Here is an 18,207-nt window from a genome sequence, read left to right on the forward strand (position 1 = left end):
CCACTGTTCACTTTGAATGCTTGCAGAGCACCAGCAGGGGTAAGAAGATGGCAGAAATGGGGCTGAAGGGTCTGTGTCCAGTCCTGCAGTGATGGTGGTGCCATCAGGGACTGGGAGTGCACAGGAAGTAATGAGGGAGAAATACACAGGAAGAAAAAAAGCCAAAAATTAAATTAAGGACTGTTGTTGTCCTATTCTATCTTTGTGTTAATGTCTAACTGCATGCCATACATGTTTTTGCCTTGGAAGAGGAAATCACACCTGAATTCCTGGCACTGTCAGGGGCTGGAATGTGACATATCTGAGTTACATATGTCTTGATGGTAAAATATACAAAGAATAAACAAAGGTGGCTCCTCTGAGGGCTCATGAGACAGGCAGCAGTGTTGCTCTTTTAGATTTAGAGGTCAGTAAGCCAGAAGTTATTCTACTATTTATTTCATAATACGTGTACATTTTCCATTTATTTCTACGTCATAGATCAAAGCTAATCAATGTAGGAGCTAATAAGAACAGTGTTAGTTCCCAGCAGTTAAGTAGTTCATTACTTTGCCCTTGTGGATTTGATTTATAAATCCATATAGCAAAATGCCCTCAGCCCAGCACATTCCTTTCCTCTACTGCATAGCTGGGAGGGCAAGTTAATAAAAAGCAGAGCTGAGTTTGCATGACTTGCACATAACACACTTTTATTTCCTTGGCTCTGCTGAGACATAACCTCCTGCTCAGGCACAGGCTAAAAACATATTTTTAACAAGAATAAGTTGAACTACTTTGTACATTTTTCCTAATGTAAAAGTTCCTGGAGGTGACGGAGAACATCTGAGCACGACCTTCACGCAGCAGCTCAAGGTACCCAGCCCAGCATGGGCCAACTCTTGGTGCTGGGACCCAGGTTTTGGGGGTCAGGGCTCAGCACTCCCTGAAATGGGAACAGGGTGCAGTGAGACTGCCAAACCATGCCCTAGTTTTAAAAATATTTGTATTTTTCTGAGCAAAGGTGAATTTATCAAGGGCCTAGAGCTTCTTGAACTTTACTGCCACTTGTCCAGACCATCAACTCTTTCTGCTTGTGCAAACACCAACTCCAAATCAACACAATTTTTTCTCCTTTTCTGTTCAGCTAAAGCAAGCTATGGGGACTTTTGGGATATTAGAAAGAACATGAGCTTTCTATTGGACCAATCTAATATTTACATAGGAAGCATACAACTACATCTAATATCCCGGATCACAGATGTGCTGATCTCATGCCTAAGAGTTGCTTGTTTAGTTTAGAGAGAAAATCATTGTAACTCTTGATGTATCACAGGTTCAGAATGAAGAAGACATCCAGTCTCTTTCTAGTTTAATTTTCAGATCCCGTGTAATATACAAAATCAATTATTTTCTTTGGTTCACTTCATGGGAACAAGTGCATTATTTGGTATTTTTACTGCTTCTTTTATTTGTACTTCATATTTGAGACACTGTTGTGAAGTCTCTGGTTTGATAATTATGATCAGAGTTCTGATAGTTTCGAGACTAACATTTCAAAGTAATTAAATTATACGGTTACAATTATTAAATATATATTTGAAAGGACATAAAATTCCACTCAACCTTGGGAACCTGTGTTTTAAACTCACCCCTACATCACCATTTGTTTGTTCAGCAGTTTAATTCCAGCACCTATAAAATCACCCTGCCAGGCAGCACTGTAAATGGGCATGGCACTCTGAGAGACATAAAAACAGGCTTTATGCCCTCATTTCCATTTCTAAGAGAGGCTACTGATCCATCTTTTCCACTGTAAATATAGCTCCATCTTCAAGCACTTGCTGGTAAGCTAAGCAAAACTACAAAACTCTTTTTTTACGAGAACATACGGACATGTCTTAAATCACCACCACTCACTAATGAGCTACTTACTTAACTCACAAAAAAGTGAATCATCTGAGTGCTCTCTAAAGCAGTACACTCCTGTCACTGAGCACCCCAAATTGTTCAGAGCTGCCCCCTAACCCTCTCCTGAATGAATGCACACTGCATTCAGATATGACATGTTTTCTGTAATCTGCAGTTTTTGAATCACCACTGATGGGAACAGTTTGGAGATCTGCAGATGAAAATGTACTTTTTGGTAAATATTTGCTTCAAGAATTCTCCATCTCTTAGTTTTCAAGTAAATGTACATAATAAATACAGTGCTCTATGTTTTCATAATACCTCTTATTTTCTCAATTTTTTTGGATCAAGTCGCAGGCCAAAACAAATTATTTGTTCCAATAAGTTCTAACAACACCCTATATGTTAACATGCCATTACATAACCTGGTGGGAGCATCAGGAACACCCACTGCTCTCAGGCTCCCTGCTTCTCCTGCCTTAGTGGAGAGTGGAGTGCTTCTCCTCTCCTTAGTGGAGAGTGGAGTGGTTCTCCTCTCCTTAGTGGAGAGTGGAGTGCAACTCCTCTCCTTAGTGGAGCAGCTAACTGCACTTTGGGGAAAACACAACTTGCAAGGAACGCGGCGTTTCGGAAAACACCCCAACCCCAGATCCCCGACAACGCTGAAAACCAAGGGTGTATGGACAAAGCCCAGCAGGGAGGCCAGGGCAGAGGGTGCCAGGCTCCTACCTTTGCACTGGAAGTGGTGTGTGGGCGTGGTGAGCAGCAGCCTGTCCGCCATGGCTTCGGGGCCGCGGCAGCGCGCGATCCCGGGCTCCTTGTAGCCCGCCTTGACCCACTCGGAGAGCCAGCGCAGGTGGCAGTCACAGTGCAGGGGGTTGGTCCCCAGGGCCCTCGAGGTGCAGAACAATTAGCAAAGGTTACTTGGCAAAGACAGCAAACAGCTCTGATCTCACTAAGGCATGGCGTAGTCTACATTTCTACATTGTTGTTTCCCAACGAGGCAAAGATCTGTTGAGTATTCAGGAAGGATTTTAGATTCATCTCCTGCTCTTCTCCTTTCTTCCCATCATTAGTTAGGGAAGTTATATAAACACCTAAGAAGAAATCTCTTTTCCAAAAAATTGTGCTTGAGCAATGTCACCAGACATATTGCTTTCATCAAATTCATCACATTGATTCCCTTTAATTCTCTGTCCTTCCAAAGCGTATTCTAACCCTGAATTGAGTAATTTAGTTTGGATCTGATGACTCACATTAATGACTCCTCACCAGATGAAACACATATGCAGAAGATAACTCCATTTTCCAAACTGCAACCCAGTGTCTGCTAAGTTTATGTATGACTTTGAAAACACATTTGCTGCTTGACCCATCATTTGAGTTAGGTCAAATAGTTGTAGAAGATGCATTTATATAGTGAAATTATAATTCTCAGAATTTTTCCTTTATTCATGGACATCTATCCAAAAGAAAACCAATCTTTTAACCTTAAATGTAGGTGCTATCTTGACTAATTTGTACTTTCTCTTAAAGAAAGTGTCTTTTCAGGCAGTCAATTACAAACAAAGTTCACACTTCAGAAAAACCAGTTTGAGGCCAATGAATTGTTTAAAAAGTGAAGAAATGCATGTTGAAAGTCTGTATTTATTTTGCTCAAAGTTGATGTAAGACTTCAGCTGTACAACACCTGAATTGACACGAAAGGAAAATAAACAAAATAAAGAATAGCACAAGGAAGAGATACTAAAGAAACCAATGATTCAAATCAGTTTTTAGACTTTAAAATTTCTGCATATGCTGTAAACTATTTTTAAGATGGTACTGTAAACTCAAGCTTCTTTCACATAAAAACATATCAGGCAGGATATTAAGATAGAAACCTCAGTAAATTTGTTGATACATTTCTATTGGAGTGACTAATGAACCCACTGTGCCCTAGACAGATTCATAATGAGAGTTCATGGGTTCAAACCCTGTCTGGGGCTCATTCATCAAAATTAAATGTGTACTGCAGCTCAGCATTAAAAAATACCCATCCACTCCTCCTGTAAATCCATTGCTTACAATGGAAAAAAACTACTGGGTTGACTTTTTGACCCTGGAACTGTGATCAACTGGCTCACTTGTCCAAGGTCAAACAAAATGCAGCAGTGAAAGCTGAGAAATTTTTAGTGTTGAGAAACTGCCATATATAAAATGTGAGTGGGAGGACAACGGAAAGCTTGTTACCATGTTAATTAATATTTATAAACTACGTTAGAAATAAAGCTTCTCTATAGTCACTAAAAATGATTACTAATAACATTGTTGACAACTTCAGAAATGTATCCTTCCACGCTTCTGTTTGTGGTTTGTGCTTTGTTTGGGGGTTTTTGCCTTCTATTTTTTTGGTTTGGTTTGGATTGGGGTTATTTTTTTGATTTTAAAAAAATTTATTTCTAGGAACTGGAGATAATTCTTGTATTTTCATTCATGAGTTCTCACATACTTTCTTAATTTCTTTGCCTATTATAGCAAAATACTTCCAGAAGGTAAAAATATCTTCTGCTGTAAGGAAATACCAGCAGAAGCATTTTCAAAATGTTGGGCAGATATTTCTCTTCAGACACTTATTTTGTTTAGGGGCAACTCTGAATAAAGTCAATTAAAATAACTCTACCCATGACAATGCTGAAAAAAAGAGGAGGAGACAACTTATTTTTGTAGGCAGTTAATAAAAAATTGAGTAAAGAGAAGATAATTCAGCAGGATTAGAAATCTGAGCTGTTTATGGGAAATATGTTGGAAATACCTGTTGTACTCAACATCATCTGTTCCCGAGGGTTTGTGGAATCCCTGGAGTGCCACGGGCTCAGTTTGTCTGTGGGCAGTGCTTGGGACACTGAATCAGTGAATGGTGAGGACAGCAACTGCAGGACCTGACCTAACTGGGAAGGTGCCAATTCCATCCCAGCAGATTTTGGGCTCTTTTAAAGTAGTTTGGGCTCTTTTTTAAGTAATATTATACACAATCCTACAGCAGTGCTGTACCATTCTTATAATTTCCCTGGATTAAAAAAGTCCATAGAGTCATGGCTTAAATAGACAATTATGTGATTCACCTAAATAAAGTAATAAATAGTAAACAAAAGCAGTGTACAGCACATACAAAGCTACCTCCAAATTCAGTGAGCTAAAGCTATGTAGTTTGTTGTGGTATTTCCATTATAGTGAGATGATATTCATGGTATAAATGAAATTTGGTGAAAATGTTCCTGTAGGCTTTAAACAGCTATGGAGAAAGTGACTGGACCATCTAAATTTCACTTTTGTTCTTCCAATTACAGAACAACTCAAAACTATTGCAAAAGACTGACTAGAATCCATAATTTTGTCTATGTTACACAAATACATCTCTTCAATTCTAAAAGCCAGTTTGATGTCCCCCTTGTCCTGCCACAGGAGGCTTGGGCTGAGCATCCTTTCCACAGCCTGGTACTCAGCTCTCCCCTGCCACAACACCAATCCCACCCTCAGCCACACAATTTGCACAGTTAGGTCAAAATTTTGTTCTCCCATGCCTGAAGAGCCTGATGGCTAGCAAGTCTTGTATGATTTTCAAACTGACTCCAAGTCGGTTTCTCCTTGAAGATCTGTGTATCAGGAGGGGCTCAAAATGCATTTATTTTCAATTATTTTGACTCGGTTTAGAGTAAGCACAGCTTTTTCGGGCATGTGAAGAAAAAATTCATTGTGGTTCCTAAAAGTTTCAGGATCCTCTTTAAGAAACTGGAGAGCACAGTTGTACTGTAAAATTCAACTGCTCAACTGTGCAAATTATACCCCAGACAGGTCTTATTTATTTTATGAATCCTATTTATTACTGTTCATTTGGGCTTTGTGTATTTTACGTTTCTGGCAGCACATACATCTAAACAGAAAGAGTGCAGAGATTGTATTGGGCCAAAGGGGATTTTATCACTCCCTAAGGTGAACAGTTTACCCAGGAAAATTGGATCTCCACTTCATTTAATGTAAACCCTGAGGGAAATTCAAACAAATGGAAAAGGCTCTGTTTATTCCTGGAGTTCTGAAAATACCCCCAGCAGCCACATTCCCAGTATGGAAGGTGTCACTGCACTCCCAAAAGCTGGTACAGGGCTTCAGCTCAGCCAGACTTTCAATCCCAAACACACAAAAAGACTTGACTAAACTGGGAACAGGAAAAACAAACATGCAAAACCAATGTTACCAAGGTGTAATATGGAAACAGATTATTCCTCTGCTCAACTTTCTCTCATTATTTCTGTCCCTACCAATCTGAGGTATTTTTATTTTTTACTGCCCATAGAGGAGCAGAGACAGAAAGCTGCCAGGGATTTATCTGCTACACAGAAAATACTTCAATACAATCTGAATCTGGTGTTCAGGAGGCATGTGAAAGGTTAAAAAGAGAAAATAAATATATATAAACTCATGTTAAATGCACACATATCTGCTTTTGTGTACATCAGCATCAGGGCAGAAAACATCTGCATCAGCCTGTGAAACCACTCACTTCACAGAGGGACCAACACATGCTCAGCCCTCTGATCAACTGAGGACAGTAATCAAGAAACCTGCTGCACAAAACTGCTTTTCCTACACCAATTATCTAATAGTGTGAAGTATCACACACTATCTCAGTGAAAAAGTCACTCAAGTTCAGTTTGGAGCCATTGCAGCTTTTTGTCTGTTCTTTCATCAACTAAACTGCATTTGAAAGTCTCCTGGCTCTCTACCAGTGTAACAGTAATTTCCTCAAAAAGCTGAAATGCCTAATAATTTTTACAAACTATGGAATGAAGCATTAATGCTGTGAAATGACCAATTTCCATGTGATTAAATATATATGTCTGTAGTAGTGATTCATCAACAAGTCCATATAATGACAACATTCCAGCATGCAAAACATATGACACTTATTAAGCAAAGAATTCACATTTGCTTAATATTTGCTCTTTGTGGGAGGTTTCCTGCCTCACTCTTAAACCATAATATGCTCTGCATTTCACATTGACAATGCTGAAAGAAAACCTTAAACACAAAGTCCACAGCAGAGAAAACTGTCACACTTGCTCATTTGGTTTTCCTTAAGAAAATATTTTTATAACTAATAACAACAGGTCCTAGCAATTTTTATTTCTTTGAACAGATGCACTATGAATATCCAGAACACATTATGAAAAGTGAGCAGGAAAACCAAAAAAGCTATACAATCCTACTAATATATGGTATTTTACAAATCTGAAACCATCAATCCAAGAGATTCAGCCAGGCAGAAGTACTTACAGATGGGACAGGGACACCAGGTCATTGAAAGATCCCTCAGGAACACTGGAAATATCATTTCCATGGAGTGTCCTAGAAGGGGGAGAAGCAGGAAGGTATCAAACCACAGTATTTGTCTGCTCCCTGCAACTGAAGGAATGGATGCTTAAAAAGGGTATTTAATTTTGATTCTTTGAGAGTTTCTGTGAGTTTCACAACTCATGAACTTCCATGCTTTATCACTGCTGCCTCTAGGTGTTGGCATTGAAAACAATGATGCAATCAGAACTGTTGGTGAGTGCTGCAGTAAATTAAAAAGGTGACATACCATTTATGCCATTAAAAATGTATTGATGACAAGTGGACCCTCACATCCAGCCCCGTGTTCTCTTACAGAATCCCATTAGCCAGAGGCACAGCAAAAACAGAGCAGGGGAAATAAGAATTGTGAAAGTTAAATTAAGTATTGACTTCAGAGAGATCCTAGGAGAGAGAGAGCAAGGGTCCCTGAGGGTAAATACAGCCACACTTTCCCACTCTTACAGTAAAAAACACCTCTCTGTGCTACCAAGGAAAGCACCTGAAATCAGTTGTTTTAGGACATTATTCACCCTGTGCAAAGAAATTATAATTTTTAGCAGTATTTTCAGGACCCCTGAAAGGAGTGGAATGGTTCTCCACTGTTTCCAGAACAATTTAAGCACCCACTTTGTCTCTTTTCTGAGAAATATATTTGTATGTGGGTTACACAGGAAAGCATAAATGGGAATTCCTGTCAGTGCTCCAGACATGGCAGAGGAGGGTGGAAAACAGAATGCTGCTGTGTGGTTTGGAGCAGCTCTTGCCCTCAAGTCATTTATTTTCTAACTTACCTGGTGATTTGCTGACACAGCTATCACAGTTTTTATTTGTGTGTGTACCTATTTTTGAAACATTGGGTTTAAAACAATCCAAATCTCAACCCATGGAAACAAACAACAGCCTTAAGTGAAAAAAAAAGCATCTGTTTTTTGCAACCTTTCTTCCTTAACACCACTTTCAGCTGCACCAGGATGTACATGATGCCCTTCCAACATCCTGATTCTGAAATTTTCCTTTAAGCCTTCCTTGGTTTTTACTATTAATAATAACTTGCCATATATAAGGGTGTATCTCCAAGAAATTAATCTGCACAGGAAGAGGAAGGATATGAGCTCCCACACAGTAACTCCAGATAAAACACACTCTAATTCTGTACAGAATGACCAACTGAGTGAGACAAACCCACAGCTATTAAACAAGGAGTATTCTGGTGGTGTGAGGAGACCTAGTCAACCACTTGTCATCAAAATGGTCAATGAAATGAGCACATTTAAATAAGCAGCTGCTCAAAATGAGGTTATTGCTGATCTTTTAAACTGCAAGACAATTCTCTGTAAACAGACATATTAATCTTCAGGTTGTAATCAGTCCCATTTATCCTGTGAAGGAGTACATTTTCTCTTCTAGGTGTATTGGAAACATCCAAGAGAAGCTGAAGAATGACATAGCCATTTATCTGTAAGAACCCATCAAATAAAAACCTTAGAAGGATTTGCTTTATTACATGTCCCAAACACTGAGGTGTTTCATGGATGCAAATGCCTGCATTTTAATAAAAAAATCATGTCAGCAACATCATCACTCTTGCAAATAAAATGAAATGACAAATGCTAAACCTCCCTTAAAACTCATAATAATAAATAGTGGCAAGAGAATTCAACAGTGCAACAAAATCTTTCCTCTTGGATCAACATCAGGAACACATTTTTATACCAAATCTCCTTATAAGCAAATGGTCAAATAAATCCTTTCACGTTAGGACAGTTAAAACACACACTGATGTGTCTATTCTCCCTCAAAAGCACAACTTCTAGGGAACCTCTTGAACTCCAGCAAACAGCAGGGGTATGGATTTAAGGTGATGTGGATCTCCTCTGGAGGATAGAGTAACAGAACACTTGAGAATTCTTGAAATCAAACCTTCTTTCAACACAGAATCTCACTAATTTATTCTTTTGTCTTCAGGGAAGGAAATGAATTCTACATATCCTTTTGGGCTGGGGTTTCCTGGTTGTTTTTCTTTTATGGACCCTTCCCACGTCCTGCCTGTCCACAGCCCCGGGCTCCTGCAGGCACAAGGGGGATGGATGTGTTTTTGTGCAGGCAGAAATGTGAGCTCTCAGAGCCACATCCCATCAGGGGCAAGCACCCACAGGGAGCCCCCAGGGGTGCCAGAGCCTGCAGGAGCCAGCACAGCTCCGATGTCAGGGAAAGCCACAGTGCCACTGCTCCACGCTCACAACAGCACAGCTTCTACAAATTGACGGCATAAATACAAGGAATCATTCTCTGATGAAAGGGAAAAAAATCCCAAAAACAAAACATAAAAAAAACCCCCATAAAAAACAGCCAGATGCTTCTGTTAGGTCAAATCAGTGCAGCACCCAACAATGAAAGTGCATTGCAAAAACTTTGTGCCCAAAGATTAGTGGTGACAGCTTTATCATCATGCATATTAATGTTTGTCTGAGCTTTGAGCTACAGGAAATATCCACCACTTTTCAGTAAAACTGCCGTATATGTTAATAGAATATTCAGTAGGTCATTTTATCTCTTTTCCCCCTAACTATAACATGGACAATTATTTAGTGACCTTAGAAAGCATTTTGATTTTTGGATTTTGCCTCTTAAGTAAGTCACATATAAAAATATGTGATTATACAATGATCTTTAAAGTAATCTGTTCAGGTCATTCAGAGAGCTCTAATACTTATAATTTGTCTCAATCTCAGCTTCCTTAATCTGTTTATATTTAGTTTCTGAGAAGAATAGCTTTGGACAAATTAACTGAAAAACAAATCCACAACTTTTCACTGTAAAAGCTTTGGCTCAAAAACCTACTTCTGCTTATTAAAAAAATTCTCCAGACTTTATGTCCTGTGCTCCCCTGTACCCTTTGGCTGCTGTTATGGTTAAACCATGTGAAGGCAGAGATTAAAGACCTGATTGTGTAAACACTGATAGATATTAAAGCTCAGACATAAACATGTTGACTCTGCAGTTTTCTCACTTGGGCTTGTGCTGAAAAATCTAAGAAAGGGAGTTCAAAATGAAATATTTGTCCAAGACCAAGTGCATCATACAGCTATGATTATTCTGATTTTCAAAGCACTTTTTTACTGTATTTACTACAGAGGCAAAAAATACAGAAAACAAAAGAATTTGGAGAACCTTAATGAGAAGGGTCTGCTACCTCCAAAGGCATGCACAGCCAAAAGTAATAAGATCCCTATATTGTTTTTATTTTTAAAAAAAAGTGGAAATTGTTTTGCTGATGTTTTCTCTTTTAAGTTCCCCTGAGAGCATGGATAATAAAAAACTGACAGTAACAGATTTCCTATTGTCTCTTGGAAACCACTTTCTCTTTGGAGAATTGATTTTTAGTAGCAACAGTGATGACACGTGGCAAAAGTTGCAGCTGATACCAGAGTTTTGTGGGAGATAATAAATCAAATCAATCTGGAGGCTTCCAAATGCAGGGAGAAGAGGCAGAGATTCCCATTTCACTGCTCTGTGCAAGGCAAGGGGGTTTCTCCCTTGAAGGAAGAAGATACTTTTTGATTACCAGATCATTTTAAAAAGCCAAAAAACAACAGTTGTCATTAAAATACTGCCCTCTGTTTCTACCCATATGTGGCCTGCAAGAACAGAAGTGAAAAGACAAATTGTGGCTATTGGAAAGAGGGAGGCATGGTTTATCTACACTGTAATGCAGGGTAGAGAGCCCCACACCAGCTTTAATCAAGCTAGCTTGCATATCAGGAGCAGGCCAGAAGACAGCTCCATATGGAATAATTTATTTGGCCATGAAACAGAATATATTAATCTGTGGCTGAATTTCAGGATTCATGTAACAGCTCAAATGTGACCATCCCAGTGTGCTAGAAATCAGGATCCCAAGCCAAACTTAAAACAGCAAATCCAAATCACGTATCTTTCTTGTTTTTACTAATGAAAAGTGGGAATCCAAAGCTGTCTTGTAATTTGGGAGGCTGAAACTGAGATATCTGTTTTACCACTGAAACCACAGTGAAAGGTCTCAGCCAAGCAGCTCTGCCTTATTGCTTCCACAGTCCCAGCACTGCCCGTGTTGACACTTTGATTCCACATTTATAGAACCGATACACAACAACCACTGCTCTTTAAATTAACACAAACTTCTCCATCTGAACATCACCTAAATTTTTTTTATAAATGGAAAATATCAATGTGAAGTTTCAAAGCACTCAGGACAATCATCAGCTCCTCTGTCCTGAGCTTTCAGTGTTGAGAGCTCTTTCTCCTTTGGCACACTGAACAAACTCACCACAGACAAGCTATTTAATTTATCCCCTTTGGCTACTGTGCAAGTCTTGGTGACCCACTCGTGTCTCTGGGCCATGGGAAGGTGCCTTCTGCACCTTCCTGACAGCTGCACGTGGGGCCAAGTGTCCACAAAACCAAGCCAGGTTTGTTTCTGATGGCAAAAGGCAGTGAATATGAGACAGATACAGGAGCCAGTCCTGCAGATGTCTGAGGAGAGCTGGGAGGAGGCTCTTGCTGTGAGGAACAGGCCCGCAGCCCACACTCTGAGACAATGTAAGGATGACTTTCACAAGAGATTGTAAACAAATGGTTTAATCCAGAAAGCTGCTGAAAGCAGCTACACTGGAAAGAAAAGAGGAGTGCAGAAAAGGACCTCCCAAGAAATAAACCACACATGGATATCTCTGAGCAGGCCCCCAGTCAATATGAGGTGTAATCTTATTCACAACTTAAAGACATTTGAGACAGGCATCTCAACATAACTGGTGCCCAGCCACTGGCCTGGTTTATTCACTGATTTAGTATGGGAGCTTCTAACTTCCCTTCAGATCACACTCTAGCTTCCCTGCATACATCTGAATCAATGGAAAATATTCTGAAAATGCACAGAAGTTTTCCATAAAGATACTTTTGCTGAAGCATCCAATGGAAACTCACACTCTATGACCAAATGCATACAGAATAAGAGAAAAGTCTTTTGAGGAGCACCCAAACAATTGTTCAGGCAGCAGAAACAGATTCTGTGAAGTTTTTTTGAGACCTGTTTTCATGACAGTTCCTGCACAAGAGCTTTCAGAGAAAGCCTCCATAATGTAAACCCTGAGGGAAATTCAAATGAATTTGCGCTCCTCCTGCAAATATGTAATCATGTCTTTAGCACTCACCTGCTCTGGCCTCTACGGGACAAACTGCCCCAGAGCACACATACAGTGACACAACGATGTGAAAATTGATGGCCACCTGCCCACTGCACCCTCCCTGCCCCCAGCTGCACGGGAGGGGTTGCACTTACAGCACTCGCAGGGAGCGGAGCCCGTTGAAGGCGTGCACGGGGATGCACCGGAGCCGGTTGTAACTCAGGATGCTGCAGAGGGGAGAGCAGAGTCACAACTCTGGGCTGGCTTGGGTTATTTCACTGCTAATTCAACCACAGATAGGCATGGAAAGCCACATGCGTAAGCAACAAGAGATACACTAATTGCTCAGCAGCTTAGATGGTGTTGGAAAAGCAATTAAAGCTGTTATCAAAACTTTGGGCTACTCACAGCGTCGATAACTGAGTCATGTTGCTGAAGGTGTAATTGGCCAAGACACTGATGCTGTTGTTGCTCAAATCACTGAAGAAACACACAGAAAAAATATAATTTACATGTATGAATTAAGAAAAATGCCTCTTTGAAAAGATTACATAATATCTGCACAGTAAAATGCTTGGAAGCAATTGAAAAGTTACGTATTATCAACTGGAGTATTTTCTGACCAACTTTGAATGAGCTCTAAAGGAAAAGCATATCAGACTCCCATAAAAAAACCTCAGACTGAGAAACATTAAGGCATATTTCCAGCATACAGCATACAATGAAAAGAACAAATGAATAAATGATACAAGTACTGCTCAATATTTACAGTTCCGACTTGCTTTGCAATGTATTCCAGGCACCCCACTTCCATATGCTTATGATACTGACAGCTACTAGAACAAAATTTCATTTTGCATTTTAAAAAGTCTTCTAGACTCAACCAGAACATTTTGTTTTGCTATTAATCTCCTTTGAAAAGAAAAATTAGAGATGTTTCTAAATAAAAAACACTCTTAAAACAAAGGATTCCAGTTTTTCGTTCATGTTGTTTTTGTGTGAGGTTGCCCAGCCCATTGGACTGGAGTATCTGCACAGCTGATTCCAACTGCCTTTGAAAATTCCTGATAAATAGTTCAGACAGGGAATTTCACTCCTGTGTATTTCAGGGAGCAAATTACAGAACAAAGTCTAGCTGTGTCTCTATCTGCATGACTGTTCACAGAAGAAACAGCTATGCAAATTGTCATTGCTTTAGCATTATAAATACTGCCTCATCTAGTGCAAATTAATGTGTCTCCTCTGCTAATGACCTTTACAGATAAATCTGCCAAGTGAAACTGCAGCAGCCTGTGTGAGAGTTTTGTCCTCTCAGGGTCCTGCAGAGCAAGGAGCTTCTCAGGCACCTCACTCTTCATGAGCATTTATTGGCAGCAGTGTCCACTGTGAAATTCTTTCCAAATTCAAATTACAGAAGGTTTTGGGGTTTGGTGTTGGTTTCCCCCTGCCCCCCCCTCACTCCAAATACCAATTATTTATGTTCCACCAACAGCACAGTGCAGAAAGAGTCATGCAATTTCCCTGACATTGAAACCACGTGTTTCTTACATCAGGGTCAGGTGTCTGAAGGCAGAGAGCCCCTTCGGCACAGCAGGCAGATGGTTTCCTTCCAAGTATCTGAAAAAAGTCAGATTTGACAATTACACAAACACATTAAGGAGAACTCGCGTCACTCAATCTGCACCATGAATGAGGACAATATAAAGTCAGTCACTAATGAAATTATCTTTGATTCATTGCTTTGAAACTCTAACAGCTTTTACTTTATAAATTAATTACCCCGCATGCAAAGCACGACAGCAGCTTATTGATTTACTTTATTTGTTTGAAAACTTGGAAGTGCATAAATGATCTCTGGCCTACAGCAAACAGGAATGACCATTTGGTTCTTCTGTGACAGCAGCTGAAGAAGGGGTGAAAAATTGCATGGCTTGTGCCCTGAACTTGGAGTTACCTTTCCCAAGTCTCTCCAACAGTGCTGACTGCTCCCTGACCCTGCCAGGGAGGCTTTGTCTGGGCATGAAACTTCCTTGTTCAGCCAGAAAGGGAAGAGGAGCTGCACTCCCAGATCTCTGTGCTGCAAAAGGTCCCACTTTTTTCAGCATCAACACAAACATCCATAAGTTTGATGGCACCTATGGCTATGGTTTGATCAACCACAGCAATATACCCTCCTTACCTCTCCTTTTCACAGCATGCTGGTACAGGAGGAAAACTTGTATAAATTAAAGACCAAAGACTAAGCTCTCTTGCAACAGAAGTTCCTCCTACATGCACTAAATATATTTAATAACATATCTTGTGTTTCCAGTGTGGAATTTGTTTGAGACACCACTGAACCTATTTCTACACAGACACAGGCATGGTAGGGCCTTTGGGGATAATCCTAAATCCTCATAGAGGCAAACAGAGCCTCCATTTTGCAGTTTTTCTCCACTTAAGAAACATAATCAGTGAGTTACCCAGCAAAATCCCCTGAAAAAAACACAATACTTTTAAAAAGCTTGCCTAGAAGAGAGCATGGGTACTCCAGTCTGCACAGCTGACTGTGGCAGCAATGGGATGTGGGCATTTCTCTGTTTATCACAATAGAGACAGAGCTGGAGGTTTTTTTCCTTAACCTTGTTTTTTAGGTACCCATAGGAGATACCAAAGTAATAAGGCTTCAATGGAAAGTGACTACTGTGGTACTGTGGTACCATGGCACTGTCAAGCTGTTTCTCCAGACATTTTCCAGAATCAACATCTGATTGGGAAACCAACCCACCCTTCTCAGAGAGCTCCGTGGAGGAGAAATGCATTCCTCCCTCCATAGGTGGGATGAAAGAGAAAATTATATTTCCGTTCCTTACATGATGCTGCAGGGATATTTCTGAGGTAGACATGGGGCAATGCAATCGATATGGAATGTTTTGAAACATAATCAAGTGTAGCCAGGAAATGCAGCCCACAGACACCAGAACACTTAATGTGCTGCCTCTGCTGCTGAAAACAGAATCTGATAATCATGTTAAGAATTTTTATTCCACACATACAATTTCCTTGTCTTTGGCAACAGGCCTCCTTATTCTGCACTTACTATAGCAAACAGCAATAATAATAGATTATCCTTGTGCTCTATGTTCCCTTTCTACATTAACTGTAACAGCACAGAGATACTTGTGTAAACTAAATCCAAGAATATTTTCCCACAAATTTTATTTTTACATCATTCAAAAAACAACATCTATAAAAAGCAACAAAATTTCTTACATAGTATATTTTATAGCTGGCATTATTCCCCCCCGCCCCCCATTTTGTTTCAGCTTAATGACCTCTCCTGCTGCTTCAAATCTCCTTTTGTACTGAACTCCAACTGAACTGCTCCAGCCAGGCTCACAGTTATCCCTTCTGCCTGTGCACAGGATCCCATCCTGGCAGAGCTACCCTGAGCACTGGAGCTCACCTCACTCCTCACCAGGGTTAGGCTGGACAATGTGGGAATAACAGCTTCTGACCTTATAACCAAAAGAAATTACTTTCTCAATTAAAAAAACCCTACTGAACTAATTAATCTCTCCCCTACCAATGATGTCTGACTGAGAGAGTTGCACAGCCGGCACAGCAGGGACAGTCTCACTGGCCAGAGGACAGGCTGGTTGTGCCACACTTACACCTCCCATGGATATCCACACTGGGCAGCTGGAAAGCCACTTGCTTAATTTTAGCTGAATCTGTTATAAATTATTGTGAAAATGGAGTTCTAAATTGCTATGTAGGAGATTCTCAGTATTTAGACATGCATGTCACATTTCTAACAGGGCAAACCACGTTTCTTTCCCCCAGTCATGGTCTGCTCTGGATGCAGAAGGATGCTGGGAGTCTGTGCCTTCCCCTTCATCCCAGAAAACCACAAATCTCAAACCCATGCAAGAGGGCAGGTTAAGGTTCTAGTCTTTATTCCAAATGTAAAATTCTAAGGATTTCTAAAGGAAATCAAAAGCAGGTCATGTATTATGTATTTGGAAGTTATATATGATTTTCCTTTAGGAAAGGAGACTCCTGCAATATGTTGAATTCTTCAGGAACATATTTTCAGGATATTCTTTTGTTGATCTCAATATGAAACAGCCTGCAATTTAAACAAACTCATGGTAGTGAGCCAAAGTTTTTTCCCTCCTCATCTGCTTGCTGGGGCAATCCAAAGTCAAGGGTGCACATTTTAATTCAGTGCTTCATGACTCAGACTAACCCAGACATGCAGACCCCTGGAGTTAAACTCCTACAGAAGATCTGCTTGGAATAGCTCTGGACTTGCTCTGCAGCAATTTGATGATTATATAAATGTGCTAGCAGAAAACTGCAATACTCATACCAGTGGTACAGTTTCTGAATAAACACAATTTAACTCTGAAAAAGTACTGATAACACACTTTTCATGCATCCACAAGAACAATTCACCACTGTTAAACCTCCCACCCCATTATCCAAAGCATGGCAGCATTTTCTGAGCTGAAGGCATTCATTCTGAAAGCACATTTAAGTGCAGGGAATTTGAAATAACCAAGGCTTTTAGGGCATAAGAGCTTGCCAAGTATCAGGAGGATCTGGGATGCAGGATTTGAGGCAAACAACTGCAGCAGGGGAGGTGCCTCTGTCAGAGCTGGGGGTGCAGGGCACCCCCTCCCCACCTTGGGCTCAGCAGGATGGAGGGGGCTGCAAGGGGGCTGGAAGCTGGACAAAGTGCATAAAAGAATTATTCCTGAGGGCAAATGGGCAGAGACACAAAACTTTGTGTATTTATGAAGACATCTATATAAATAAAAAAACAGAGATGAAGCTCCAGATGCACTGCCAAAAAACCCCTCAAAATAGCCATAAAAGAGTCATTGTGGAAGGAAGATTAAATTTTTAATTCTTTCCAGTTTTTAGCCAAAGGAATATGATGTCCATGGAGCTTGGAATGCAAAGAAATTCTGGTATGAATGAAGAAAAATACATGTCTAATTTTAATTCTGGGAATCAAGTTATTAATACACAGAGTCAAGACTGTGTGTCAGTTGCCTTAAAATAGACACTGACTGCTATCCAAAACAACCTCATTTGCTTCCTAAGGTCTCTAGGCTCTGTTCAAATACCAGATTGGAGGCTTTTGGTGTTTTCTTTACCCTGTGAATCCTCGTCTCAATAATGACTTGTAACCAAGTTTCAATTTTTGCCAGAGCAAAAATTGAAAAAAAACCAAACCAGAAAATCCCAAAATACATGCTCAGCTCTCAAAGAAAGCCACCACCTTCTGACCTGGCAAGGTTTCTTCTAGAGCATGGCCAGGGGGGCTGGCACTGTGGGACAGGGCCTGCAGCAGCCCCAGGGCTCATCCAGCATCTTCCACACACACCAACATTGCACACAAAAAATTAAAAACTGTGCATAAAAGGTGACAGCTGCTCTTTTTCCAACTTGTCTATTTTTGTACTGAAACCACTTGGATTGGAGGTGATATAAGCAGCCCAAGGTGCCAGAGCATCGTGTAACAATTTCAATCACTTGGAATCCTTTTTGAACTGAGATGCCTATTCAGCCATAAAGCAAACTAGTAGCAATCCATGCTAAGAGGAGAAACTGGAGAGAGAAATCAGTTTTCATGCAGTAATTGAAAAGGCACAAAACCTTTCCTTTCAATATTCCACAAAGAATGTTACATTGCAAAAACCAAGATACTGGCAATTTTATGTGGCTCTAAAATTAAGTTGTACTCCAAAATGATTAATGTCCATACCCACTATCATAACATTTTGAGTCAAAT

The 18,207-nt window shown here is 40.2% G+C and overlaps 1 protein-coding gene across 2 annotated transcripts in view; it reads right to left on the reverse strand.

Annotated features, from left to right (window-relative positions):
- The window catches only part of SLIT3 (slit guidance ligand 3), a 474,203-nt gene that overhangs the window by 73,061 nt on the left and 382,935 nt on the right, over positions 1-18,207 (reverse strand). For both annotated transcript variants that reach the window (XM_064388141.1, XM_064388139.1), the window contains exons 22-26: positions 13,971-14,039; positions 12,831-12,902; positions 12,578-12,649; positions 7,201-7,272; positions 2,617-2,780 (exon numbers count right to left, since the gene is read on the reverse strand). In XM_064388141.1, coding sequence (XP_064244211.1) covers positions 2,617-2,780; positions 7,201-7,272; positions 12,578-12,649; positions 12,831-12,902; positions 13,971-14,039 — 449 coding nt within the window. The remainder of the gene's footprint in view (positions 1-2,616; positions 2,781-7,200; positions 7,273-12,577; positions 12,650-12,830; positions 12,903-13,970; positions 14,040-18,207) is intronic.

Source organism: Passer domesticus, chromosome 13 (assembly GCF_036417665.1).
Source record: "Passer domesticus isolate bPasDom1 chromosome 13, bPasDom1.hap1, whole genome shotgun sequence".
Lineage (NCBI taxonomy): Eukaryota > Metazoa > Chordata > Aves > Passeriformes > Passeridae > Passer > Passer domesticus.